This window comes from Meleagris gallopavo, chromosome 3 (genome assembly GCF_000146605.3).
Source record: "Meleagris gallopavo isolate NT-WF06-2002-E0010 breed Aviagen turkey brand Nicholas breeding stock chromosome 3, Turkey_5.1, whole genome shotgun sequence".
NCBI lineage: Eukaryota > Metazoa > Chordata > Aves > Galliformes > Phasianidae > Meleagris > Meleagris gallopavo.
In genome coordinates this window covers 20,923,042-20,948,622 of record NC_015013.2, presented here as the reverse complement: position 1 = coordinate 20,948,622, position 25,581 = coordinate 20,923,042, and the positions used below count along the sequence as shown (strand labels likewise).

At 34.6% G+C, this 25,581-nt stretch overlaps 1 protein-coding gene across 5 annotated transcripts in view; it reads right to left on the bottom strand.

The window, feature by feature from the left end:
• The window catches only part of CDH18 (cadherin 18), a 204,045-nt gene that overhangs the window by 101,955 nt on the left and 76,509 nt on the right, over positions 1-25,581 (bottom strand). For all 5 annotated transcript variants that reach the window (XR_004159171.1, XM_010708478.3, XM_010708479.3 and 2 more), the window contains exons 4-5: positions 24,122-24,416; positions 15,512-15,631 (exon numbers count right to left, since the gene is read on the bottom strand). Coding sequence is in view for 4 of the 5 variants with exons in the window: in XM_010708478.3 (XP_010706780.1) it covers positions 15,512-15,631; positions 24,122-24,416 (415 nt within the window). In the remaining variant the exon portion in view is untranslated. The remainder of the gene's footprint in view (positions 1-15,511; positions 15,632-24,121; positions 24,417-25,581) is intronic.

Below are 25,581 nucleotides of genomic sequence, written 5' to 3'. Positions count from 1 at the left end.
CTTCATTAGAAGATGTTAAAAAAGTTTTAAAAACACAAACCATCAGAGTTTTATATAATTTTTTTCCAGTCTTCTCCCATCTAACCTGGCCAACAAGATAAACAAGTTTTCTCAGAACTTTAAATTATGGACACTAAAAGGAGTAATATTTTTCCATACCAGTCATAATGTCTTGTTGTTTCAATGACTGCACTCTCATCTGATATAATTTTGAGGAGCTAAATGGAGCCATATAATCTATTAAAGTGAAAAAGAAGTTCAATGTTCTTCTTTTATAATTAGTTGCAAGTCATATGTTTCAACATAAAGAAAAAAAGTAACTAAATCAAGCAAAGAACAAATAATATTTCAATTGCTACTGAGGACATAGGCTGATAACTATAACAGCACACAAACATTGTCAGCTTCTTTTCTACATTATTTTCTGCATCACTTAAACTATAATAATTCTATTTTAAATTATTTAAGATTTACACCTAGCTCAACAGAATGAGACTTCAAACAACTTGTACCACAATGATACTTGTCTTCCTTTATGATAATGTTATTTTCATGTAGTGAGACTGGGACCCAAAACTGATCTTGAGAGAATGGAAAATACAAATATTCTACGTCAAAAGAAAACCTTCAAATATTATTATTTCTTAAAACAAATCTTTCCAGCATAGTTTTATTTATTTTTTTTTATCTCTCTCTATGTGTACATATCATACATATTGCAGAATGTATTTCGGAATATACATTTTATTATCCTTTTAACAATAAAGTGTTAACTTCATTTGGAGCCACGTTTCCTACCTACACAATAAGAAAAAATGTGGATATACATTAGTGAAGAAAAGAACAATTTAACTCATGTATGTACTCATTCATCTAATCACTGGGAAGGCAACAGAGCATCCTAAAACATCTACAGGAACTTGAACTGTTATTCTGAACCACTACAGTCTGGCCAGATGGCATCCGTAAAAAGATATAGGAGGATAGCACTTTAAATGTAAGTCATTTTGCTTCCACATCATTAAGCGCTAACATTTTTGGTGAAAAAAAGAAGGAAAAAAAACTCATGAAAACAAAACCAAAAGTCTCGTTCTAAATATAGTCACATTTGATACTCAACTCTATTATTTCCCTTCAACTGGCAATTCCGCGTGAATTCTTAAGTACTAAACTTCAGCAGTACCTCCATAAGTAGTGCTTTTAAACATTTTATTTTCTTCTGTGCATTTCCACAGAAGTCCTGAAGGTAACTTTATTTTTAAATATACAAATGCCATATATTAGGTAAGCAAATGAAACTCTGCCTCAGAACAGTTTACAGATAATGATAATGAAAGGGTGCCACAGGAGAGCAATCACAGAAGATCTGTAGGTTTCCCAAACTGTAATACTGCAGTAATATCATCCAGAATAGCAGAGGAAAAAAAAAAAGTTATAAAAGAAAAGAAGGGGGGAAAAAAAAAAAAAAGAGGAAGGGGAAGGGATAAAAAGCTATATGCTATTCTGCTAATCCCTTTGTCAAAAGTATGAGAAAGCAGTTCCATGGAACAAAGTTGGTTTGGGTATTTTTGGAGCCACCAAATTTTGTACATGGTACTTTCATAGGATTTTACATGAGACATAAGTGCATGTCTGAAAGAAGTTCTGATTCTGCTCTGACTTGTACTAGCACAATACTTACGGTCTGTCAGTATGGCTCCCCCTGAATGCACACACCAAAACAACGAAGTTTCTTCACGAATGTGAGCAGTTAAAATCACTGAAGATCTTATTGCTCCACAGCAGAAGGGAAGATTCTCATCATGATACCAGATATCAGTATCAAGCATGTTCTATACTATTTAAAAACTTTTTGGAAAAAGATCAAACACAAAATTGGCATCTTTGCATTGAGGAGAAAAGACTAATTAAGCAGCAAACTAAAGGCACTACTAAAGGTATTTCCACATTAAACTATGAAGAAAAAAAAACCAAACCTTAAATGGTGTATTAATTGTTTTTCATTGGTATTATTAGACTTGTAAGACTACCAGATATCTGCTGACGTCATGAAGTCAAAAAGTCAGAGTCTAAGTTCAAATGACCTTCTATTAATGTAAAAAAAAAAGTATGATAAAGATGATAGCTAATACAAGTATTTATTGAAACATATGTATCATGAATAAATAACAGCAAATCAGCAACTATTGTTGTTGGGTTTTTTTTTGCAAAAATAATAATATTTTTCACTTGATGCAAAAACAAAACAAGAAATCACTAGTAAGTGAGAATGATGATGTGCAAACACATTTTCCAAGAAATCAATAATCAGTATTTTTAAGATGTCAGATGAAATCTCAACCTGGTTAAGATGTCACTTATGCAATCTACTGTACCTCCCCCATCATACCAAAACATTTTATCAACTTTTGAGATGAAAAAATATGTAAGTCTTCATCAACAAAAGACAGAAAAATTAATGTTATGTCTGACTAAAATTCTGTATTAAGTATGGAATGCATTAAGTTTGTATTATTAATAGCAGAAGAGGGAAATATTTAACTTGCTCAAATGAAATGTATCGGAACTGTCCACAACAATGCATATGGTAAGAGATTGCATTAAAATAACAGGTAATAAATAACAAACTGTTCGAAGTGGAACTGGAAGTTCCAACCCAAGTTATAAAGCCAACATAACAGTTTCAGATATGAACATGAAATGTCGGGATTTTGACTATATATCAAAGGTACTTTCAGTCACCAGAGAATAAAAGTATGCTAGAAAAAAAGCTCCCAGAGCATTTGATATTTGATATTACCCACAGTCCATCTTACGGTCCTACGTGAGGAAACACAGAAACAGGAACAATAGTTCTTGGTACAGTGACCTTTTTCTTCTGTAACAGATTTGACAGGCAAGATTTTTGTAAAGATGCATTGTAAAAAATGAAAAAGAAAAAAAAAAAGAAATGAAAAAGAGAATATACATTTCAAAGAAACATATTGCTTACACAAATAGAGTCCTAAGGGAACGCATCTCCAGACAAATTATAGCTAGTATAATGAAATAATTCAATTCCACCTCAGCACAGATCTTCATTCATGATATCATTTCATCTTGCCTAGGCTAATGCAGTAATTTATTTCATGACGTCTTAAAATCCCATTTTTTGGAGCAGGCAGCTGAAATACAGACAGCTCATATTCATCCCCTAAATAATTCCCATTTTTCTTCAAAATTACATTCAAAATAGTTTTTGTTCTTGCAATCCTGAAAATAATAGCTTTCCAACTTTCCCCAAAAGTACAATATTTGTTTCTTACTCCTTCCTATTTGCTGAAATCCCATTTTAGTCTTTAACGTTCACACTATGTCACGTTTCATTCCACTGGAATAGCTTTTACTTGCTTCTGCACCTCATAACACCTTAGTTTATAAACAAATGCACAGTACTGAAAAGATGTGACATGACGTCCTTGGAGCCTTCTGTTCTCCAGGCTAAACAAGACCAGTTCTCTCAGCCTTTCTTCATAGGAGATGTATTCTAGCTCTTATCATCATGCACTCCTCTGGACTCTCTTCAAAAGATCCACATTTTTCTTGTGCTGGGGGCCCTACATTGAGACACAGTACTGCAAATGGGGCCTGAGCAGATGGCAGAGGAAAGGGGCCCAATCACTTCCACTGCCCTGCTAGCCATCCCTCTTTTGATGCAGTCTAGGACACAGTTGACACACTGCTGGCTCCTGTCCAGCTTTTTATCCACCAGGACCCCCAAGTTCTTCTCTACAGTGCTGCTTTCAGTGAGTTCTTCTCCCAGTCTGTACACGTATCTGGGATTGCTGTGACATAGATGCAGCACACACTTTGCACTTAGCCTTGTTGAAACTCATTCAGTTCTTGTAGGTCCACTTTTTAAGACTGTCCACACTCCTTCCTCCTGTCATATCAGCTGGACCACTCAGCTTAGTGTCACTGTCAAACCTGCTGAGGGTGTGCTCGATCCTACTATCAAAATAATTGATAAAGATGTTAAAGAGTACCAGTCACAAGATGACCCCCTGGGGGACATCACTCATCACTGGCCTTTACCTGGACATTAAGCTTCCAGGTGGATTTGTTCCACAATCTTTCCAGGCTCACAGGTCTGTAGTTCCCAAGGTCTTCCTTTCTACACCGCTTAAAAATGGGTGTGATGTTTTCCTTTTTCCAAGCAGAAAGTGATAGTATAATGGAGAACAATTTTAAACTAAAAGATGGGAGATTTAGATTAGATATTAGAAGGAAATTCTTTATTCAAGTGATGAGTAAAAAGCATGGTGAGCCGCTTGCACAGGCTGCCCAGAGAAGCTGTGGATGCCCCATTCTGGATGTGTTCAAGGCCAGGGTGGTGTTTTGGGCAGCCTGATCTGCTGGGTGGCAGTCCTGGTTATGACATGGGGCTGCAATTAGATGATAATTAATAATTTCCAAACCAAGCCATTTTTTGATAATCTGTGAAAATGTTCTGTCTCTTATTTGTAATGAAGAAAGAAAAAAGCATAAAAACATTTTTCTCCTTTTCCTGGAAAGGCATGAAGGCTAGGTAATAAGTATGGAATGAAGGAATTCACATGTTTATCTCCTGACTGCAAGAGTTACAATTCTTACGTTGAGTTATTGGTAGTATACACACATTTCAAAAAGACTGTTAGATACTACTCCAAAAAACTATTCACAAATTTTGGAACATAAACTGTTAATATATCTGGAAATTGATTGTCTAAATTGACAAGTGATAAACAAAAACAAGTATTCAAATGAGAAAATGCAAGTTTGCTTCAAAATTTCCAGTAGAAACTGTTTTTCAAAGACAAATGCAGTTTCATTAAATTGTTCGTTTGTTTGGGGGAGCAGGCAGTTGGTCAGGAAAAATTCTTCTTCCTCCTCACTTTATCACTATGTAGAAATCTTTAATTAACAATAATCTAATGAAAAAAAGCCCACAACATTGTGGCTATTAATCTGAACAGTGATTTTCACAAATTAGAGGCTTGATGTTCAATCAGAGGTGCATTATTTCATAATTGACACTTTAAAACTACTAAATACGTTAATGACAATTTCATTCTGATTCAGAACAAACTAAAAAGGTAATTATTCAATGTTTCTTGTAAGACAGCTATTCAAAGCACTAGTTAGTTATTTTAGTTAAAACTAGAATGACAATAAAAATTACTCCATAAAAACTCTCTAAATAGGACATGATGTGATATTTTGAAAGAGATAGAAAAATACAATTTTTTTTTTTTTTAATTCCTTTGCACTTCAAATGGACTCAATCTCCTCCCCCCCCCATCTCTTGTTCTTTCTAATGGGAAAAAGAAGAAAAGCCTTCAATTAAGCTACATAAAGATAATAAAAATACACTCCTATGCTGTTGCCTTAATTTAAAATTTAGTACTGAAATGTTAGATTTCAAAAGCTTAATGCAAAGTTCACTGAATACTAAGTGAAACATTTCAAATTAGCAGATTTCAAGCAAGTTTTATAAAACTGACCTGCATTATCTCTAAGTCACAGACGTAGTCCATCACTGACCAGTGAAAGAGTAGTAATGCCATTCTATTACATTCTGTACTAAACTATGGTCCTCTTGGAACAGTAACACAGTTATAAAGATACACATATTGCTGTGCTTGTAAAATTAAATCTAAACAAACCTAATTTGGAGTGGAACGTCAGAAATGCTTCCCACGAAACCAGATGGCACCAAAACATTACCGAGGCACTGCAATCATTACTGTCAGACAGGAGACCCTCTTTCTGCCATGAGGAGAAAGACTGGAGATCCTCAGACTTTCCTTCCATATGACATACTGATGTTTCAGTGTCCATGTTGCAAGAAACTGGCTAGCACCAGGATATGCTAATGTGTGTCTAGCCAACGTGAACAAAGACAAAAGGAAAGTCTTCTTCTATCCTGTTATGTACTAGGTAGAAGTTAAAAGCTGTAGAGAATCCCATTTAAAGGCTGCCACCTGCTTCCTTCGCAAATATCAGCCATGCCTGAGGTGGCCCTGCTGCCCTCAGCCCCTGCTTACTCAGGAGGATGGGAAGCATGTATGTGGGCAGGGAACAACATCATTAGAAAACGCTGGAGCGTCCTTCCTTAGTAATAAATCATACAAGATCTGCAGAGTGTCCCAGGTATGGAGTGAAATGAGCTAGCTAAGGCACCAGAGAGGCAGGTGCTCCAACATCCCTGAGCCATGGACAGCACGCACCTTAAAAGTACTGCAAATGCTGTAAACACCAAAAAAGCCACCTTCCTGGATATTATTCAGAGCTCTAAATTCTATAATATTTTTTTTTCTCTATATGTACGGCAATATATGCTGCAATGCATACAACGTATAGAGAGAAGCTGTCATATATCAAATAGATTCTTAACTATAGAAATTAATAAAAATGCAGTGAAAAGTTAAGGCGGACTTAAAAATCCTAGCATTCAATGTGAGTTCACAAACATTGCTCCTTGTTTACCTATAACCTCGTATGCTCTCAAACAGTGGCACATCAATAGTAAAAATGAAATTTTCACTAAGTTCTTTTAAAAAAAATGCGTGACCTGAGAGAAAATGTAAAAGACATTTGTTTTTTGTTTGTTATTCTGCTTCTGCCTAGGAACATGTGTCAGCAGCTACACGAACCATTTTTAATTTCAAGGCCTTGAAATTCACCCTGAGGACTTCTGACAAAAAAAGGATCTTCAGAGTCAAAAGAAGTAATAAAAACACAGTAACATTGTAGCTGTCATCTGGAAACAGATATTAGTTGCATCTTAATCCAAAATAAGTAAAAAAAACCTCACAGTGAATGCCCACAGAGGTTAAAACACTCCTAAACTTTTGTCAGACTTACTGTTAAAAGGAGGACAAAACTCCTGTTAAGTGGGGAACTGAAAGGAATCACATCCAAAAGAAAAATATCCTTGAGTCCTTCAGCTCTTGTGTGGTTCATTTATCTAGTCAAATACAGTTAGTGCCCCATTCCACTTTCTTATTGTGTATTTCAACAGAAGATAAGTGATAAAAGATATCTGACATACAGGCCAATGAAAATTATTGTCCCTGGATGTCACTCCTATGAGAAACAAGAAATTAATTGCCCCTCATACCTACAAAGAACAATATATCCTGAGAGAAGTGAGAAGTATGGCAAGCATGTATCATCTGTCTCTTCAAAGCTACACCAGAAAGTCACAATCCAATAATCTATGTTTAAATTCACAATTATTTAAGATCTACTTTCCCACAAGCCTTTTTCTAAAATCAACTCCAGAAATGTATGCTTTAAACTTTTTAAAAACTATCAGATATTGGCTTCTTGTGCAATCATTTTGTGCCAGCAGCCCAGTCCAAAAAAAAAAAATCTACTTAGAAGTAGATTTATAATGGAAATACTTCTTTATGCATATACTTACAAGTGAAAAGTAGTGGACAGACAGAATTTTCACAATAATGAATACTGACCAACTATGTCATGAAACAGAATGTTTAAAATAATGTCAAATTCAACTGTATTACTCAGATAATATTACATTGCACTTACTGCTATTTTTTGACTTATTCCTGCCAGCTGGACATGGAGATGGTACATCAAAATAAAACAAACATGTCTACCTGCTAAGAAATTAATGTTTTATATAATTTAAAGTATAATTTTGTTAAATAAAATTATTACTAAGTTCACTTTCGTAGAATACCAGTACTTAGTTGTTTAAAAAAAGTGCATTTTTCCCTGGATTTTTTTAACCTTATTTCATCTTATCTGATAATTTATATGTGATATTTTATATTATAAATATATATAATAATTCACTATGGCATTGATTATATAAATAGTTTGCTGATACATCTTAATGCACAATATTATTTTTATTACTTCATTATACCTTGCAACTGTTGCTTTGCCAGAGCATTATGAAACCTTTGCAGAACGTGAAGAAATTTGAGATTATAAACCAAATTTTCGAGTCATTTCCAGTAAGATGATATTGCCATTTATGGAAACTGTTTCAGAATCAGAAAATGCAACTGTTGACATATACTGTCCATACCACTGAGAAACCTTTGGAGATGATATCACATCTGAACTAAATTTAATGCCTCACACAAAATATGCAGAATAGCCACTATGAGTACAAAATTCTATAAAACAACAACAACAAAACAGCAGGCTCCCCCCTGCGAGGTATAAAACAAGTTAGATATTTAGCATAAAGACCATCCATTTGGAAAACAAAGGCCTCCTCAGTACAGCAAAGAATTGAACTACAATGAAGCTTAAATGCCAATGATTAGCAAAATAAACATACTGGCATGCTCTTTCAGTCACTCAGATACTTTCTCAGAATGTTATGGATGAGGTGAACAAACCACTTCACTGTGATATTAACTTTTTTGAAGACTGATTACAAACAGATTAAAGCTAAGACTTGAGAAACACATTTAAGGGAAAGGATCTGCATTACGTTACCAGTTCTTGCCATTGCACACCATAGGCAAGTATCTGAAGAAAATCTCATCATAAAGATATATCCTTCAAGAGAAAATAACTGATAAGTCCTTCATTTTATTTTCGTCTTTCATTCAAGCGTAGCCTAACTTGCATCATGGTTAGATATATACAGAATTGCAGCATTTTCTGCCCAAGCACTTTTAGATGCAATCTATTGATCTAAAATGTATTTCTTGAAAGAACAGTCTGAGAGAGAGCAAAACCTCATTTAATCTATGCGTTTCCTTAAGGACTGCTCTCCTGATGGCTATATCCGCTTCTGGGAGTGCAAGAGCTTTACTAAATTCCAGGAGGGCTTCAAGTCCTACAGCTTCCCTAATCTTACAAACGCAATTGAATTTTTCCTTGCAAATATTGTAAGCTTCATCTCACAATACTACACAACTGAAATACTGGTTGTTTCACGGACCAGCTAAAAAAAAAGGAAGATGAACAGCATACTTTAATACTGTAATCATAACCACAGATATTACTCAAAATCTTCAGAGTCTATCCACAACCTTAAGCGTACTGTGCTGTTTCTATTAATGCTTGTGTTGTTCAACCCTTCAGGCACCACAGTACCACAAAGCCATTCATTCCAGTGGGAGAGGGGAGAGAATTGGAAAAAAAGGTAAAATCCCTTAGCTGAGATAAAGTGATGCACAGTGTAATTGCTCACCACTGACAACTGATACCCAACCAGTGCCTGAACAAGCAGCTGCACCCCCAGCCAACTACCCCAGTTTTATTATTGGGCATGACAGAGCATGGTATGGAACATCACCTTGGGCTCATCTTTCCTGGTGCTGTCCCTTCACAGATCTTTGTGCGCTGCCAGACTCCTCACTGGCAGTTCAGTTGAGAATCTGAAGAATCACTGACACTGTGTAAGCACTGCTCAGCAACAACTACAACCCTGGTATGTAAGAAACGTTGGTTGTTGTTTTTTTTTTTTTTTTCCTATATCCAAAACATGGCATTATACCAGCCACCATGATGACAATTATCTCAGCTGAAACCAGAAAGCTTGGCAAAGATAGGAAGGGATGGAGTACTGCAGGGGTTGGAAATACACTCTGAGGCAAACCCAGAAAATATGGACCCAACAAAAGGGAAACCAGGCAATCCTACTGTCAGGTTTTACATCCCCCCTTCACACAGGCACTGACCTTGTGAGTGATACTAAGCAGAATATTGACAGGAGGATAAGTGCTGACATACAGTTGATAAAGGTCAAATTTCCCAGACAGATCACAGTTCAGCTGACGGTTTATGAAAGTGGTTTCTCATACTATTCCTTTCAGATAAGAACTGAATTACAAAGGTCCTCCAGATGTCATCTTTGTTATCATATTTTAAAAAACGTGGTAAAATTAATTCATAGATACCTTGTGATTTTTGGCCAATTGATACAGAGCTTGTGTTAATTCACTTTTCTTATGAAGTATTCTCAGCTGCTGGAAAATATTTTTTGAAAAGTATTTTCTGTATAGTTTACTGCAAGATACTATCAGTTACTTTTATTTAAATGGTAACTGAAAATGTTTGCTTTGTTCTGAAGCACACATTTATTCATCTACCGTAGATTATGCATAAATTATATTCTGAGAGTCCAGGATTTGTGTGCATCATAAAAATCAGTGTCTATATGCAACTACTGAAGGAGAAAATATTTTCAATCAATTATGTATGCCTAAGTACTTTTTCACAAGTCTGCCACCCCTGCCTTTTCCTTGCCTCCAGTCCAGAAATAAATGTAATTTCTCAAAATAAGAAAGGCAAAAATGTCAACTTACTCAAACTAATTACTGAAACAATAGCATTATTAACACAATGTATTTGTTTTAAAAAAAATAATCTCATAGAATAGACACAATTAGTGTCATTGAATAAATATATAACTACTGTGTCTCCAATTGCAGGCACCTTACCATTACCAAACCAGCAGGTCCTGGAAAAGTACCTCACTATTGCTGCTCACTCTTATTTTTATTGCCATTGAAGAATTTTATTGCCACTCGATAACTGCATTTCTGAAATTATCATTCTCAATAATACGGACAACAACTAGTGAAAAGGAAAACTGAACTGAAAAACAGAGCATGGATCATGAAGCAGAGTTATGTATTAATAAGGGAACTCAATGCTTTTTGCTAAAACTTTATTTCACTTCTCAAGCCAAAAAAATAAGGCAACAGACTCAATAGCCTAGTAACTCTTTTCTCTAGAAAGAAAGACAGAACTAGGACTCTACTGTCTAGAAAAATTACACCTATTAGAACAATTAAAGCAATAAAGTCACTGCTTAGTTCCATAGCATTACAGATTGATCTATAATCTACTGCTAGCAAGTGGACTGGTCCTTGGGTAAAGTCTTTAAATACAGAGTGTAGTGCATTAATCTTCTGAGTCAGTGTCCTGGCAATCATCCCAGCTGAGCTAAAAAATTACAGTAACGTATATATAGTTTTAGGGTGAAATCTTATTCACTCCTACTCCTTCAAGTTAAACACAGTCTATCATATGTGCAATTTCCACATGTTGTTTTGATAGAATATTAGTTTTCTCTATTTAAAAACAGAGAAGTACTTGTTCATATACCTGTTGTGAAAAGTTCGAAGATGCAGAGAGAAACACCTGTTCCTAGTGTTAATCATCTTCTGGCAAAAAAGGACATTTTACAGATAATTACAAAAGAACTCTACTCACACCAATATCATTACCTTTTGTAATAGATATAGTGTAGTATTTTAGACCTTCAGAAAAAAAAACAACCCAGCATCCTATTATCCTCAGCACATTTGAAAAGACATGAATATCTAGAAGCATAGAAAAGCAATCTTAGTAAACACAAACCTTAGGGAACTTGATACAATAGCCCATAGAAGATAAAAGCACAAACTGGCAATGGTGAGCAGATAACATTTTCACAACTATGAAGAAGACTGTAAAAAGATAAGGCAATAGATTCCAAGATTATGCAATCCTGTTTGCGTTCTCACTGCTTTTGCAGTGACTCTAAACAAACAAACATTGTCCCTCTCCTGGCATTAAAGGAAACTGGGCATTAATGGGTGTATTAGGAGTCTGTGGAGCTAAGGGAACTTCATGAAGTACTCCTTTAGAGCAGAAGCACTTGGATTTTGTAGGACACTTATATAGTCCCATAAGGTCATTAAAATGATACTGGAGGATCTGAGCGTGAAAGAAGGAGATAGATTAAACACAGAACTCTCCAACTTCGGTATATCTACAATATACCAAGCCTGCATATCCAGGGTACTGTTAATCCTAATAAACTTACTTATTTAAAAAAAATGTCACCAAGTCAAATATTTCAACTAAAAAAAGTAAGATTTTCTTATGCCAGAAATAGGTATGCTTATTAAAGTAAACTGCACAATGTGAATTCTGAAATGATTTTATTACTTAATATGGCTATTCTACTAAGCCATATAAAGAGCACTCTTCCTTGCACTGGAAAGTTTAAGTAATTCTTTTCGTTTAAAATATCTTTAAGTGAAGAAATCAGGTAGATATTTAGCCATTAAATCTGTAATTATTACCTCAGTATTAAAAGAATTTAATTTTAATTTTAAAATATTTCTCCAATGAACTATGTTGTGTTGTATGCACGCATACATCAATATTAAAGCTGTAAATAACTTTACAGACTATCAACTTTTTTTTATTGTTTCCGCAAAAGAATATGTGTTCACTTGCATACTTAAAATTATGCTGTACAGATAAGGTCACAAAATATGCCAGTCCCACATCAATTTTATCATGGAATTTTAAAACAGATAACAATATTTGTAATTGAGGACAAAGACCTAGAACTTTGAAGTTTGCTCATTCGGTGCCCATGAGACACACCTTTACATTTGGAGGCATCTATCCATCCATTAACTATCTTTATTGTCTGTATTTTGTTTAAGAACCAAATTAGAGAATTAGTGAATAGGTCATTTCTTATAGGCATGCTAGAACCCATTATTTGTATTATTATGAAGAGTGAAAAGCTGAAGGAACACTCTTCTCACACTTAATTATTAAGTCTGCACTAATTTGCAATGTCATTCTTTCACAAATAGGCATACATACTTATTTACTATTTAGTATCTTCATGTTAAAAAGACTCAGAAATCCTAATTTGTGAGTAAGAACTTCATAATACTACTGCTAAAACAACAGATCATTATAAACACAAATGAATACAAATACTTTTTTCACAGTTGTTCAGTTCAAGAGTACGTTTTCTCCTCCCATCACATTTCAATTCAAAACTGCAATGAACAGTTTTTAACTCTTATTTCATCATAGTTACAAGAACCACTGAGAGAATAAATACCCCACCAAAGATATTCACTCTTTATTTTCTGCTCTGGGATACTGATGCGGTGTGTCAGGCAAGAGCAGTGTTTAGATATGAGCTTACTATATAGGTAGTAGCACTGCACTATGGATTTCTCTTTCATTCCTGAAGTATGCGGCAATTGAAAGCAGGCTGCTGCAGGTGCTGGAAAATGCACAGTCTCATTTGAGATTTCCCAGGGTAAAAAAGAAGGGCTTATGGGCTAGGGCTCCCAGTCAGATGTTAACGCCTGCTGTTTGATGAGCTGCACTTGACATGAACAATGAACAAGGACGGACAGATCCTATGAGTTAATGGATCAAAAGACCTTATGGTTTGAGAAAGATGAGGTACGTTCAGAACTCAGACTCCTAGAAGTCTTCTTGCATATTTGGGCATTTCATAAGATTTTCAGGGTTCTGTGGAGTGATGGAAGAATACTTCTAAAGAAGAGAGTACTATATTAAATATAAAAAGTATATTAATATTTTTCAACCCCATTGCTGATAACTAAGGGTTTTTTTTTATTTGCTTGTTTTAGTGAAATTAATGGTTGCATAAATGATAACTGACTTATGTTCTCTGGGGTCCCTTGAATATTTTGATTTAAAAAAAAAAAGTCACATGCCCCTACATATATAATCTTTGCAAAAACATTTAGGATCTAGAGCTTCACTTCTCTTTCATCAGCTTTACTAACATGTACTTACTTATAAAAATGCAGCAGAATATTTTGCAGCAATTGAGAAGGAAAGTAAATGATAACTATAGGCTATCCCAGAGAATTACTAATTACATAGCTAATTACTATTATACAACACAGCTAATTACTAAACATAATTAATGAACTCAAACAAAACATCTCCTAGAAAAATCATTCAAATTCAAAGCATTTTTCAAATCTTTAAATTTCTTGTTATGCAAGGACAGTAGTTCTGATATTCACAGTTGTAACTGTACAGCTATAGCAAGTTTCTACCAATAGAAATTCACAATTATTCCTTTCCAGAGAGGAGGGCAAAACAAACAAAACAAACAGATTCCCCATGTAAACATTCTAATAGAATAAGGAATCAAAAACATTTTCATATTCTGTACACATACTAAAAACTATTTAAGTTCATAGATATTATTAAAATCTTTCTCAAGGCCTAAGGCTTTCAGAATGAAAACATACTTCCATCTGCTTTCTTTATAACAGAAACAAATAGTGACATAACAATATTATTTTCTTTTATGGTACAGATCTGGTATTGAGAACACCCATTATGATTCTTCATTGAATAAATAACAGCTCCAGACTACGTTCCACACCATTGTCAAAAAAAAAAAAAACCAAAAAAAAACAAAAAAAACAGGGCACTGATTCAGAGTGACAAAAGAGAAGTAAAAATGTAGGCCAGAATTGTATATCTAAGTAAAAGAAGGGCAGAGAGAGCTTCAGTGTTGTACCACTGATTTGCTATATGTACTCCAGAATGGTTTTACCTGTGTCAGTTCATAGTCTGTAGGCTAAGGTGTGCACCAGCAGTCATTTCTGGAACACAGTACAAACAGGATTGTATCAAGTTTACCCCCAAGCACTTTATACAATCCTTCAGTGCTACCCCTGTCAGGCCTTGCACTCTTAGGTCTTTCTAAAATGAGTTCAGCAATTTACAGAATAAATTATGTCAAGAGACATCTTGGAGTCATCTAGTCCAGCCTCCTACTCAAAGGAAGCGTAACCCAAAAGCCATCTTAGGTGCTACAGACAAATTTCTCTTGTACTGAAGCAAGTGCATGCCTCCAAAGTCCATGGAGACTTACATACTTAAGAAATCTAAGCGTAAAAAGGTTACAATAGAAACAATTTCTACTACACTTTCTTCACTTCAGCACAATTGTCTTCCATACATTAAGTGTATGGATCATGATAGATAAGTAGAAAGGATTTCATTCTTTAATAAGAAAAAAGAAAAGTAGTTTGAAAGTTCAGATGCAAAAAGACCTCTAACATTTTACTTGTTTAATATTAAGGACTATAAATATATTCTAAAGAAAGTGCCATCATATTTATAAAGAAAATGGCCTTCAGATAATCTAAGGGTATTAACCTGCAGCTCCGAAGGAGATTTCTTCTAGTGATGTAGTGTAAGCATAAATAATTTCACTCATCCTACTTCTTGAATCAGAGAATACAATTTCAGTGCAATGACAAAACAGTAGTTTTATAAATACAAAAATGATATTAATTTATAATGGGATACGTATTGAGGCACATAATAATCCTCCTAAGCCAATCCTTCAGGCAAAACAAAGCATTTAAAATCATAATATATTCAGCACACTTGAGTCAATTCCTAAACAGAGGCTTGAAGAGATGTAAAAGTGCTATTCCACTTTTGCTGAATGGCTCGTATCATAGCATAATGCAGAATTAATTTGATACCCAGTTGGCTCATTTTAGTACTCAGTGAAACATAGCAACTCTAAAATTTCAGTGTTAAAACCAAAAGTAGGATATAGCAGGAACTAAAGAAAAAAAATTCCTACCCACCCACATATTTTCTACACTGGATTTCATCTACCAAACTTTATTAACTGCAACATATTAACCAAATCACATTGATAGATATGTAAAACACTCACCTGTTTTAGGGTCAACAGAGAAATATGGCTGTCCCTGAAGAATACTATATACTACTCTGGCGCTGTTTCCATATGTAGGGTCATCTGCATCTGTTGCTGTCACCTGTAGAACAGATGTACCTGTGTATATAGAAAAAGAGAAGTTAGTTGATAATGCGTGTAATTTTATGGCAAATAGGAAACATTTATAGGTACATTTCCAAAACGCTTGCATTACTCATATTCTGAAACTGAGAGATCAGTGGCATTGCCTCTGTATTATTATAATTATTAGTATTAGTATTAGTACACAGGTTGTACTGAAAGTAATGCCCCCTATTTATTTCCATGGAAACTACAATAGATGCAGAGAGCACAGTAACACTTCTTGACAAAGCAAATTATCAGCTACAAAACACTATTTTCCAACACCATCACCCCTACTAGCTATGCATTTTAGCCAGTGAAGAGCCTGCATGGCACATTCATAAAAATCTGCACCAGCAGAGGTGACTCAGTACCACTTTTGCCACTGCTGAAACCCATTACATGCCACCTCACTGTGCTCACATCCACTACTTGGTCGCCATAAACTTTCAGCAATTTTCAATGAATGTCAGTAGAGGCAATTTTTTTTCTGCATGGAGATATTCAATTCCATACCTTTGCTTTGTACACATTTCCATGTCAGACACCATCCTTTCAGGAAAATATAAAATATGAAGCATTACTTTTGGAGCAGTCCTCAACATTAGTATATGGGAGCTGGGTTAGCCTAGTAACTGGAGTGCTCACCCGGTGTCAGTTTCATCTACCGAAGGATGCAGGTTTGAGCTCTGGCTATGTTTAGGGTGGTAAGGCACTGGAACGTGTTGCCCAGATGTGCTGGGGATGCCTCATCCCTGGAGATGCTCAAGACCAGGTTGTAGAGAGTCCTTGGCCCCATCAGATTGATCTAGTGCCTGACCTAGCAGTTGGCAACTCTGCCCATGGTAGGGGTGTGTAACCAGATGTTTTTTAAGGTCCCTTCCAACCCAAGCCATTCTATGATTCTGTGATTCATTCTCTGGTGATGACGATTGCAGTATATTTTTATACTCACTTGAAAAAAAAAATTGCATTCTCCCTGTATATATAAAAGTAATTACACATATACAAACATACATACATAACTTTGTAGCATATGTATTTGTGCTTGTTCACACACACAAATCCTAAATCTGAATATTACTTAAGAGTTATGAACCCATATTCACAGACTGCAGGATTACCATCATTTGTGGTACAAATTACTGCTGAAACGCATATTTAAAATCATTTTCATAAATGGCCCCAAATCAATAAAAGACACCAAAGGATTAAAAAAATAATAATAATATTAGAAGGTATCAAAGATCTGTGAATCAAATAATTACATAAGAGCTGATGTAATTCCACTGATGAATACAATATTAAAAAAAAATAGATACGGAGTTTAAAAACTAAACATTTGTATGCAGCTAACAGATACCACTAGAAAAAATGATGTGCTAGCAATTGTGATTAAACTAAGATAACATATCAGATGTAATGAAGATAAGCGATTATAAATGTACTGTACTTTTCAGGACATTTAATGATGAATCTGTTTTTCTAACTTTGCCCAGCACTTCACATAAAAAAAAAACAGTAAAACAAAGTTAATCAAGGTTCTGTCTTCTTCCTATATGCCTATTCTTCTATAGACACAGCTTTCCACAGACTCTTTTGGTTCAGTATTAAAATAGAGGAAAAAAATAGAGGAAAGGTTTATTAAAATAAAGGAGAGCACAGGCTGCTCTTCCATAATTCTGAAAATGGCTTCCCAGCTAAATTAGCCATGAGGGATCATTCGCACTTTGGGGTGTTCAATTTCACACTTCAGTTCTGAAGCGAAAGATGCTTTTGACTTGAATCCCTTGATCTCCCTCATTGTACTTCGATTTGCCTCATGGAAGAGTTTCAGAGCATGCCAATTAGATTCCTTCCGATTAAACTAAACCAGAAGATATGCAGTAACAGCATGGCTGATTTACCCTGACTGCAGAGAGGTATTCGGTCTCAACTAGACCAGAGCTAATCTGAAAGGTTTCCCAAGAACATATGGTAGGAACATGGTATCCAAATTACACAGTTTCAACTGTCCAACTTTGTAGATCAGTTTCCAATGCACAGAGCTATTTGTTAATGTAACATAAAATTTTTATGTTAATACTCAGTGTACATTGGGAACAGAAATACTTGAAATCATTGCTCTCACTTAGAGTACTGCATTCAAATCTTCGCAGATACATACATATTGCTGTTTCAAAAAGTATTCCTTCATTCTAATATATTAACTTGGACACAGAAAGACTCCTCTTGCATCCCTACCAGAGCTTTAGTAAAAGGTACAGCAAATGCGTCTGCGTGCTTAAATACAGTACCTTGTGGTCTCTGAAACAGCCCAAATGCATAGTCTCACAGCTGTATATATTCATACAGTAGATAAAAGGATACCTTGATGAATTTGAAAACTTGAAAACTGTAATAAAATTAAGCTGAAGCTAGTAAGCTATTTATAGTTATTCAGGAGTTAATGGTAAAATTGACTAAATCACTGAGAAAATTAAATACAAAGTAAAGTTCGTGAAATTTTCTTAGAATATTCTAGGAATCTATTCAGCCATATTGATTGTTATCTCATTTTAGCACAAGAATTCATGCAAACAAAAACAGGCCACCTGAAATACAAAAAAATGAGGGTTTTACACCCTTTATTACAGCTCATCTAAACAATATGAGAATGTAATACTATAGCTCAGCTATTGTATTTAGTGGTGAAGATTAATCCGTAATTCATTTATTATTTACAGCCTTATTTATGGCTTTATCATTTTTAAATTGAAATTTTACTTGTGGAATTTTTAAGCATTAACAAGTTGCTGAGACACACTGATTTTATTCTTTCCAACTGCATACAACAAAAGAAATCTATTCAATTGGTAGCCACCTACCAGGCTTCGTTACCAGAGCGTTGGGCAACTTTTGTACCTTCTTATATAGAGATTTCCCTGCTTTTTAAGAACAACAGTTTCTGCAGCTGCCTACTCTTCTTACAAGTTGTCTACCCATTTGCTCTTTTTCATAGAGCTCTTGAAATTCAAGGTAGGCTTTGGAATGTATGAACCTAGCTATTTCAGATAATAAAAATACATGAAATAGATTTAACATTTAATGGTACTATCATTCCTCACACACTTTCTTCTCCGCTTCCCTTATTTTAAAAAAATAGGGGATCAGATTTGAGTGCTTGTGTTGCTAGTTGGTGGGGACAAAGAAAGAGGGCTAAAGAAAGGAGATATTTCACATGAGCAGCTGGCAGGTCATTTTAGCATGAATGGAATGCTATTATACCTTAAATTCTGGTTAAGTGATTTTCTAATACATATCTCTCTCCTAGCAAACACCAGATAATAGCAATTTCGGTCTGAATAGTGGGAAAGCGTTCTCTTTACATCTGAGAGAACACTTAGAGTTACTTAAGGTTTTAACTTAGCACCACCACCCCAACTCTCAAGCACTGTCTCAGTGCAAAGTAGCCCATCAGGTGCTAACCTTTTTGCTGTACTAGGCAAGAACTCCATTATATTAAGCAAGTATGCTGAGTATCTTACAGAATATGCCTATAATCGGCCTGTGGTCTAACTCATTAATTTGTTGAGCATAGAGGAAAGAGTTTGGAAAACTGTAGGTTAGAATGCCTCGCAGGAAAAAAAAAAAGCTTAAAAGTCTATCTTTTCCTTCAGTTACTCCTTCAAAGTTAATATTATTCAGCTCATTAAAATGACAAATCATTATCTCAAATGTATTTGTACCATTCAGATACATCATCAGTTTTTGTTGCTGAGCTGTATGTAGTAACTAGGTGTAGTGAACAATTTAGATGGAAAAGAATACAGTACAACTGAGATGCCATTTTTAATGTTAAACATTCTGAATAAAATAATGTAATACAAAAAATAAGCATCTAATTTCCCTGGAGACTTCAGAATAGATACGAACATTGGACCCAGAGGCATGCCTTCCATACTTTCTTCACTAACATACTGTGAAAGTGCCTGTCAAGGAAAACTCAAAAATTCTGCCACGAAAGCATTCTGACACTCCACTTAGGCAATAAAAGACTTCTTTTCCCCAAAGTGGAAGCTCTGCTTATTCAGAATACAACTACCATTCCACATGATTTCCCCCTACAGTTTAGAGATTACATATTGGGAATTACATTTTCTTAGCTAATGTTTTATGCTTAAAATACATCTGCATGCTCTGAGCACCACTCTGGTAACTCTGCCTTTTTTCCTGTTATCAAAAATAACAATCATTCCATTTGGGAAATCAAATTGTAGTTTTGTATTGAAATATTTTTTGTTTTTATTTTTGTTAATATTTTTACAATAAAAATGTTTAAATATCAAGGAAAAGTTGAAAGGAGTACTTCAACATGACAAATTTTTAATGTTTAATGAAGTAGTTCAATAAAACATGTCTGTTGAGAATGCAAATCTGTATGCATGACTTCCCATAGTTTGCTGTACTGTTAGAAACTCAAATGGATCAATATTGGGAAAAAAAAAGTCAAAGTTAAAATAAGGTGAAGTTTAATGAACACAGGGATTTCCTGCCTAACTAGACTTATTCCTAAGCTAGTATTAAATCAGAAACAAGCCAACACATGTTTTAGTTTCACTCTACATTAGAAAAATGATTTCACCAGAAAATGAACTGTTGGAATCCAGTGACTACAGCATTGATCCAAGATCATACTGTAAAAAACTCCCCATATTTTTGAGTCAGCTATCTTTATTAGAAGACAAAAATAAAAAAAATAAAAATCAAACCCACAAAAAGATAAACATTTCTTACGCAAATTGTATTTATGAACACATGAACAATGCCTTTCAAATTATCTGGAATTATGACTGTCTCACATTACAATAACCGGGTGAAGAAGTACAGAACTGCCTGGTATGTCTATTAATTGCCTAAGTAGGATGTATTGGGAATACTCTTCTTATGCAAGAACTCAACACTAGAAAAGTTGATATGCAATATTTCATTATTTTGAAGCCATATATAGAAATGAGCAGATACGGAAGGCTTTTACTGACTGAAAATGATTCTATTTCCTTTTACATTTAGATAATCAGCACTCACATAAACTGTAAAACAGAGCGCAGTTGTAGCTCTCATGGCAGATGAAGTCATTTCAGACAGAAACATTGGCTTTTCAACCAACCTTTAGAAAAGAGGTTCAGTGAAGGCAAGGAACAGGTGAGTTGGTTTTTTTTCCAGCTCTTTCAGTGCAGGAGATAAAGCATAAACAACATATTCATTCTCTGCAACTGTGAATACTGTGATCTAATATTTGGCAAATAGTTCAATAAAACTTCACTGTACTCTCTTGACAGTGACTTAAAAATCAAGAACCTTAAAGGTTCTACACTTACTTTCTTGATCTGTTTTTAACAAAAGACAAAGTTACAGCATGTGGGAAAAATATCAGCTAACTTCTTGAGGACAGACGGGAACCTGCTGCAGAAACTAAGCAGCATAGTAGAGATGAAAAATATCATCCATCACTTTGCATGAATATTGTAAAGAGTTTTCAGTTTTAACATCTCTGTAACAAGTTCAAGTAAATAAAAACGGAAGGACTGACGATTCCCTAGGAATTCATAAAATAACAAGATCTTAAGTCACATATAGAATCCACAACTAAATTTTAAAACTCAAGCTAATTATAGGCCAAATGAAAATGGCCTAAGGATGAATCTCTATTATTTGACAAAAAGAACACATCCTATGGAAGCCCTAATAGAATTATTCTTCCAGAGACTGCAGGCAAAAACTTGTTTACAATATGCAATAAACACAAAAATTCAGTAAATGGAAAAGAATGATAAAAAATAGAAAATATAATGCATGCCTACAGCAGATTGCCTATATGGAAGGATATGAAAACTCTACTTTACTCATACCACAGGAAAGTTCTGTGGAACAGGTTGCTGACCTGAGATACAAGCAGTAAATTATTTTATTTATAAAACATAATATTAATGCTCTATCTTCAAAACTTCCTTGGTTTATCGTAATCCACTCTGATTTATAACCCAAAATGTCATCATAGGCTAATTAAAATTGCTCTCTGGAAAATCTGTACTTAGGTTTAGATGACTAAAAAATTATGACTAACATCTATATACTAATGATATATTTTTGAGATAACAAAAAATACATATATAAAATAACAACATTGGCTGCTCTTGACTTGGAGAATATCATTGACTTACTTTCCCTTCTGTCCTCCCATCCAGTAAATAACAGTCTTCCACTAACAAGGAAGAAAATAATTAATTTGAATTATCTTCTTTAAAGACAAAGGAAACTTGAGGAAAGAGAAGACAGAAAGGAAACTCACTGTTCAAAGAGGAAAATTCACAAAAGGGAAGTTAAAAGCCAATATAGAAATAATAATGAAAGAAGAAGAGAGAAGGAAATAAAAGGAGACTGAAGAAAGCTGTTTCTCCTTTTATACATTCTTGTTGTAAGAAGGACTGCAGGAAGAAAGGCTCAGAATTATCCATGGCTGAGAGGAGACATCTGAAATAGCATACAGTGTGGGAGGACTTGGGAAGAGGACAGGAAAAGGATAAAAATGCTACAAGAAACTATGCAGAATGAAATGTCAGATTAAGACAATTATCATGCAGAGACGTATGTATTTTTCAGAACATCATATATAGAGGACATTTTAAGAAGAAAAATCAAGGTATTATTCCCACATTTCAGGGAAGTAGAAGTGACAGAAAGAACAAAGAGACAGTAATGAAAGCAAGAAGAAAGTGAGAGGGGAAAATTTTATATACTTTTGATACATGATATTTGGTGAGCTTCAAAGTCCATTTAATATGGTCTGATTTTTCATGAAAATTAGAGTACAGTAGATAGTGTTCTTTTCTATCCAAAATTAACGTCACTCAGGTCAACAAAGAATGTGACTTAAAAAATCAGTCTCTCTCTAAACTGTCACAAAACTGAACTCAATGGCTCAGAAATAATATTTAGTACATTTTGGTCTTTCCAGAATTGGATTATTAGATTACTACATTTTTGCAAATCAATCAAATGCCACAGTTCGCTTGTATATGCAAGAAAAGAAATGTAGATGTGGAATATATTATTTCACTTATCTGCAATATAGGTTACGATTTCGACCCATTTAATCTCTCCATGTATTTGTTTGCATACTATGAAATTGGTCTCCTTACAAAGACAGATTAAAACTCCCTCATTACATAGTAAGATATGTCTGAACTCAGCACAATAACACCATGACTTACCACAGAATATGAATCAAATGCAGATCTCTAGTTTAAAATCATTCTCACTTACATGCACTTGGAAAGTTCCACAAGGTACTCTCCCATCCAAAATAACATCAGCAAGACAAAGCATCTGATTTTCAAGTCTGAAACAAACTATTTTTGTTATTTTCTGAGCTACTCATACAAACCATCATCACCATTCAAAGTGATCAAATGGTTGCAAAGCATTAAGATTCAGTGACAACAGTAATGTTTGTATATGGTGATGAATATTGTTGTAAGAGTTGAGCAACTACATGTATTTGGGTATTTTTCCCTTTTGACTTTACAATTGTACTGTGCAGAAGTTTATGACCTATCATCTGCTTATCTGACAAACAGCAAGCAGAGAAGAGCATAAAGGTTAGACATCTGATACATCCTGGACTCTAAGCTAGTTTCCTAGATGGAGTACGTAAGTAATTTAATGGGCAGAGTAAAGTGCATGTTCATGAAATAGTGATCTGCACTGTGCATTCATTAATAAATACAGTAGACTTAGTTAGATAGGTTGAATGTCATGACCATTCTTTAAAAGTACTTCTCACAAAAGCTGTATTTGCCTGTCAATCCTGAACTAATTATGTGTGTTTGATATTGAGATCTTTAAGTTGTAAATTAATTTCAACAGCAGAGAAGTTATAAAGAAAATTGATTGTATAATAAGGCGTGTCAAAGAATAAGAATATCTGAACTACATTTCTAACACAAAAAAAAAAACAATTATCAACACTTAGGTGTATTTCATTTCACTTTATAAAAATTAAAAAAGGTAAACAAAGATAAGAAGGTAGGGTCTAAAATAATCTAGTGAAGTACTGTTCCTTCAAATTTGTTTAATTCAGTAGATTGGATATAGTGCTTTTGTAAACATAAAGGAATGAAATAAACAGTGTGGCTGAATAAGGATATACAAATATATCTTGTTTCTAGAATGCAAACTGGAGCTTGCCCAGAAGTGCAATGGGACATGTATCATAAACCAGTCAAGAATAAGGGTGACTCTCCCTTACAGTCAGCATGTATGCGTACTGTTTTCTCAGAATGAAAATCATTAGTAATGTACAAGACTTGGTGTATTCTTCTCAACTGTAATATTTTTCACATACAGCCAATGATACAATACAGCATCATAACATTGTCAAACAGCATGTGGCTTTTTTACTTTGTTAAAAGACTGCTGAATAGAGTAACTTGTTTTCCTTACCCATTTCAGACATCTCTGGCACAGTAACAATGTATGGTCCATCTGTAAATTTTGGTGCATTGTCATTGATATCCTGTACTTTGATAATAAACTCAGATTCAGGCTCAAGTGGCTTGTTTGTCCTTCTATCAATAGCTTGGGCATGAAGCACATAATGTGTCTTCTGTTCTCGATCGAGGCTTTTGGTTGAATGGATGTCTCCTGTTGTGTCATCAATAATAAATATAGTCCCCGCTCCTTCTCCAGTAAGAATGTATTTGACTGATCCATCACCTTTGTCGGAATTGGAGTGCAGCTGCAGAATATATACACATAAAATCACATAAAATGACTTATTAAGTTTCACAAAAGGTTACTGCACAAAAGACATAAAAATTATAATACTTGTTAGCATTTTGTCTAGTTTTTAACCCACTCAACTCTTGCTATAATTCCTCGTGCATTATTATTGACAAGACAATCATTTTACTCGGGGTCACTTCCAAGTCAGTACAGTGGTTTTGTTGTTGTTGTTGTTTTGGGTTTGTTTTTTTTTTTGTAGATTTCTGAGGTCCTACGTTCATTGTAGAAATGTTCCCTGAATCAGTAACTAGTAAATGGGATACTTTTTATTTTATTTTGGTTTGGTTTTAGTCCTTTATGCAGCTACCTTGAAGCACTCATTGCTAGAAAAACAGCCTCGAGCACTAAGTCTGAAGCAGTCACACTGAGGATTAAGTATGCTCGAATGACTATAACTCAGTCCAATCACCTATATATCTCCTATGGCCCAAGGACAGCATCACTTTCTACTGCGTCATGTGTCAGAAACAGATGTCTGTCCAGGATTTCTCTACCCCCCATCCACAAAGTGTAACCATTTCCCATGCATTTGAACTACGTACAATGAAATAATGAACTCTGACTGATAATTCTGCCATTTGCATTCTTCCTAGTGCATACTCTACGCTACAAAATATATGTAAAGTACAATACACCACTCCCTTTGAGTAGAGCAAAACTTATAATTTACCAAAAAAAACCTGGAAAATCACTAAGTACCTTGGTACATTAACAGATAATAAAAAACAGTCATCCATCCAGCTCAGTGCTTCTAACTTGACTCTAATGAATTGCCAATTAGATATAAAATGAATGTGTTCTCTAAAAGAGGAGAAATGATTTTTTTTTGCTAGGCTAAGAGTCTTTGCATTTGTTTGGGTTTTTTTGCTTGGTTTTTTTTTTTTTTTTAATTCAAAATTGTTTTGAGGACAAAATGTATTTATTGAGATACTCAATAAGGAAAAGGGATAATGCTGAAATGATCAGTCTCAGCTATTGTGCAGACATAAAGAGCTGTTAAATCAGAAGGGGAACTTTCTAATGTTACGTACTTGTTCTTATTCTTATAAGATAGTCCTTACTGTCTCCCAGTATCTGCAAAGTGGCATTACTAAATTTCTATGCAAAGTCTGAGTCAA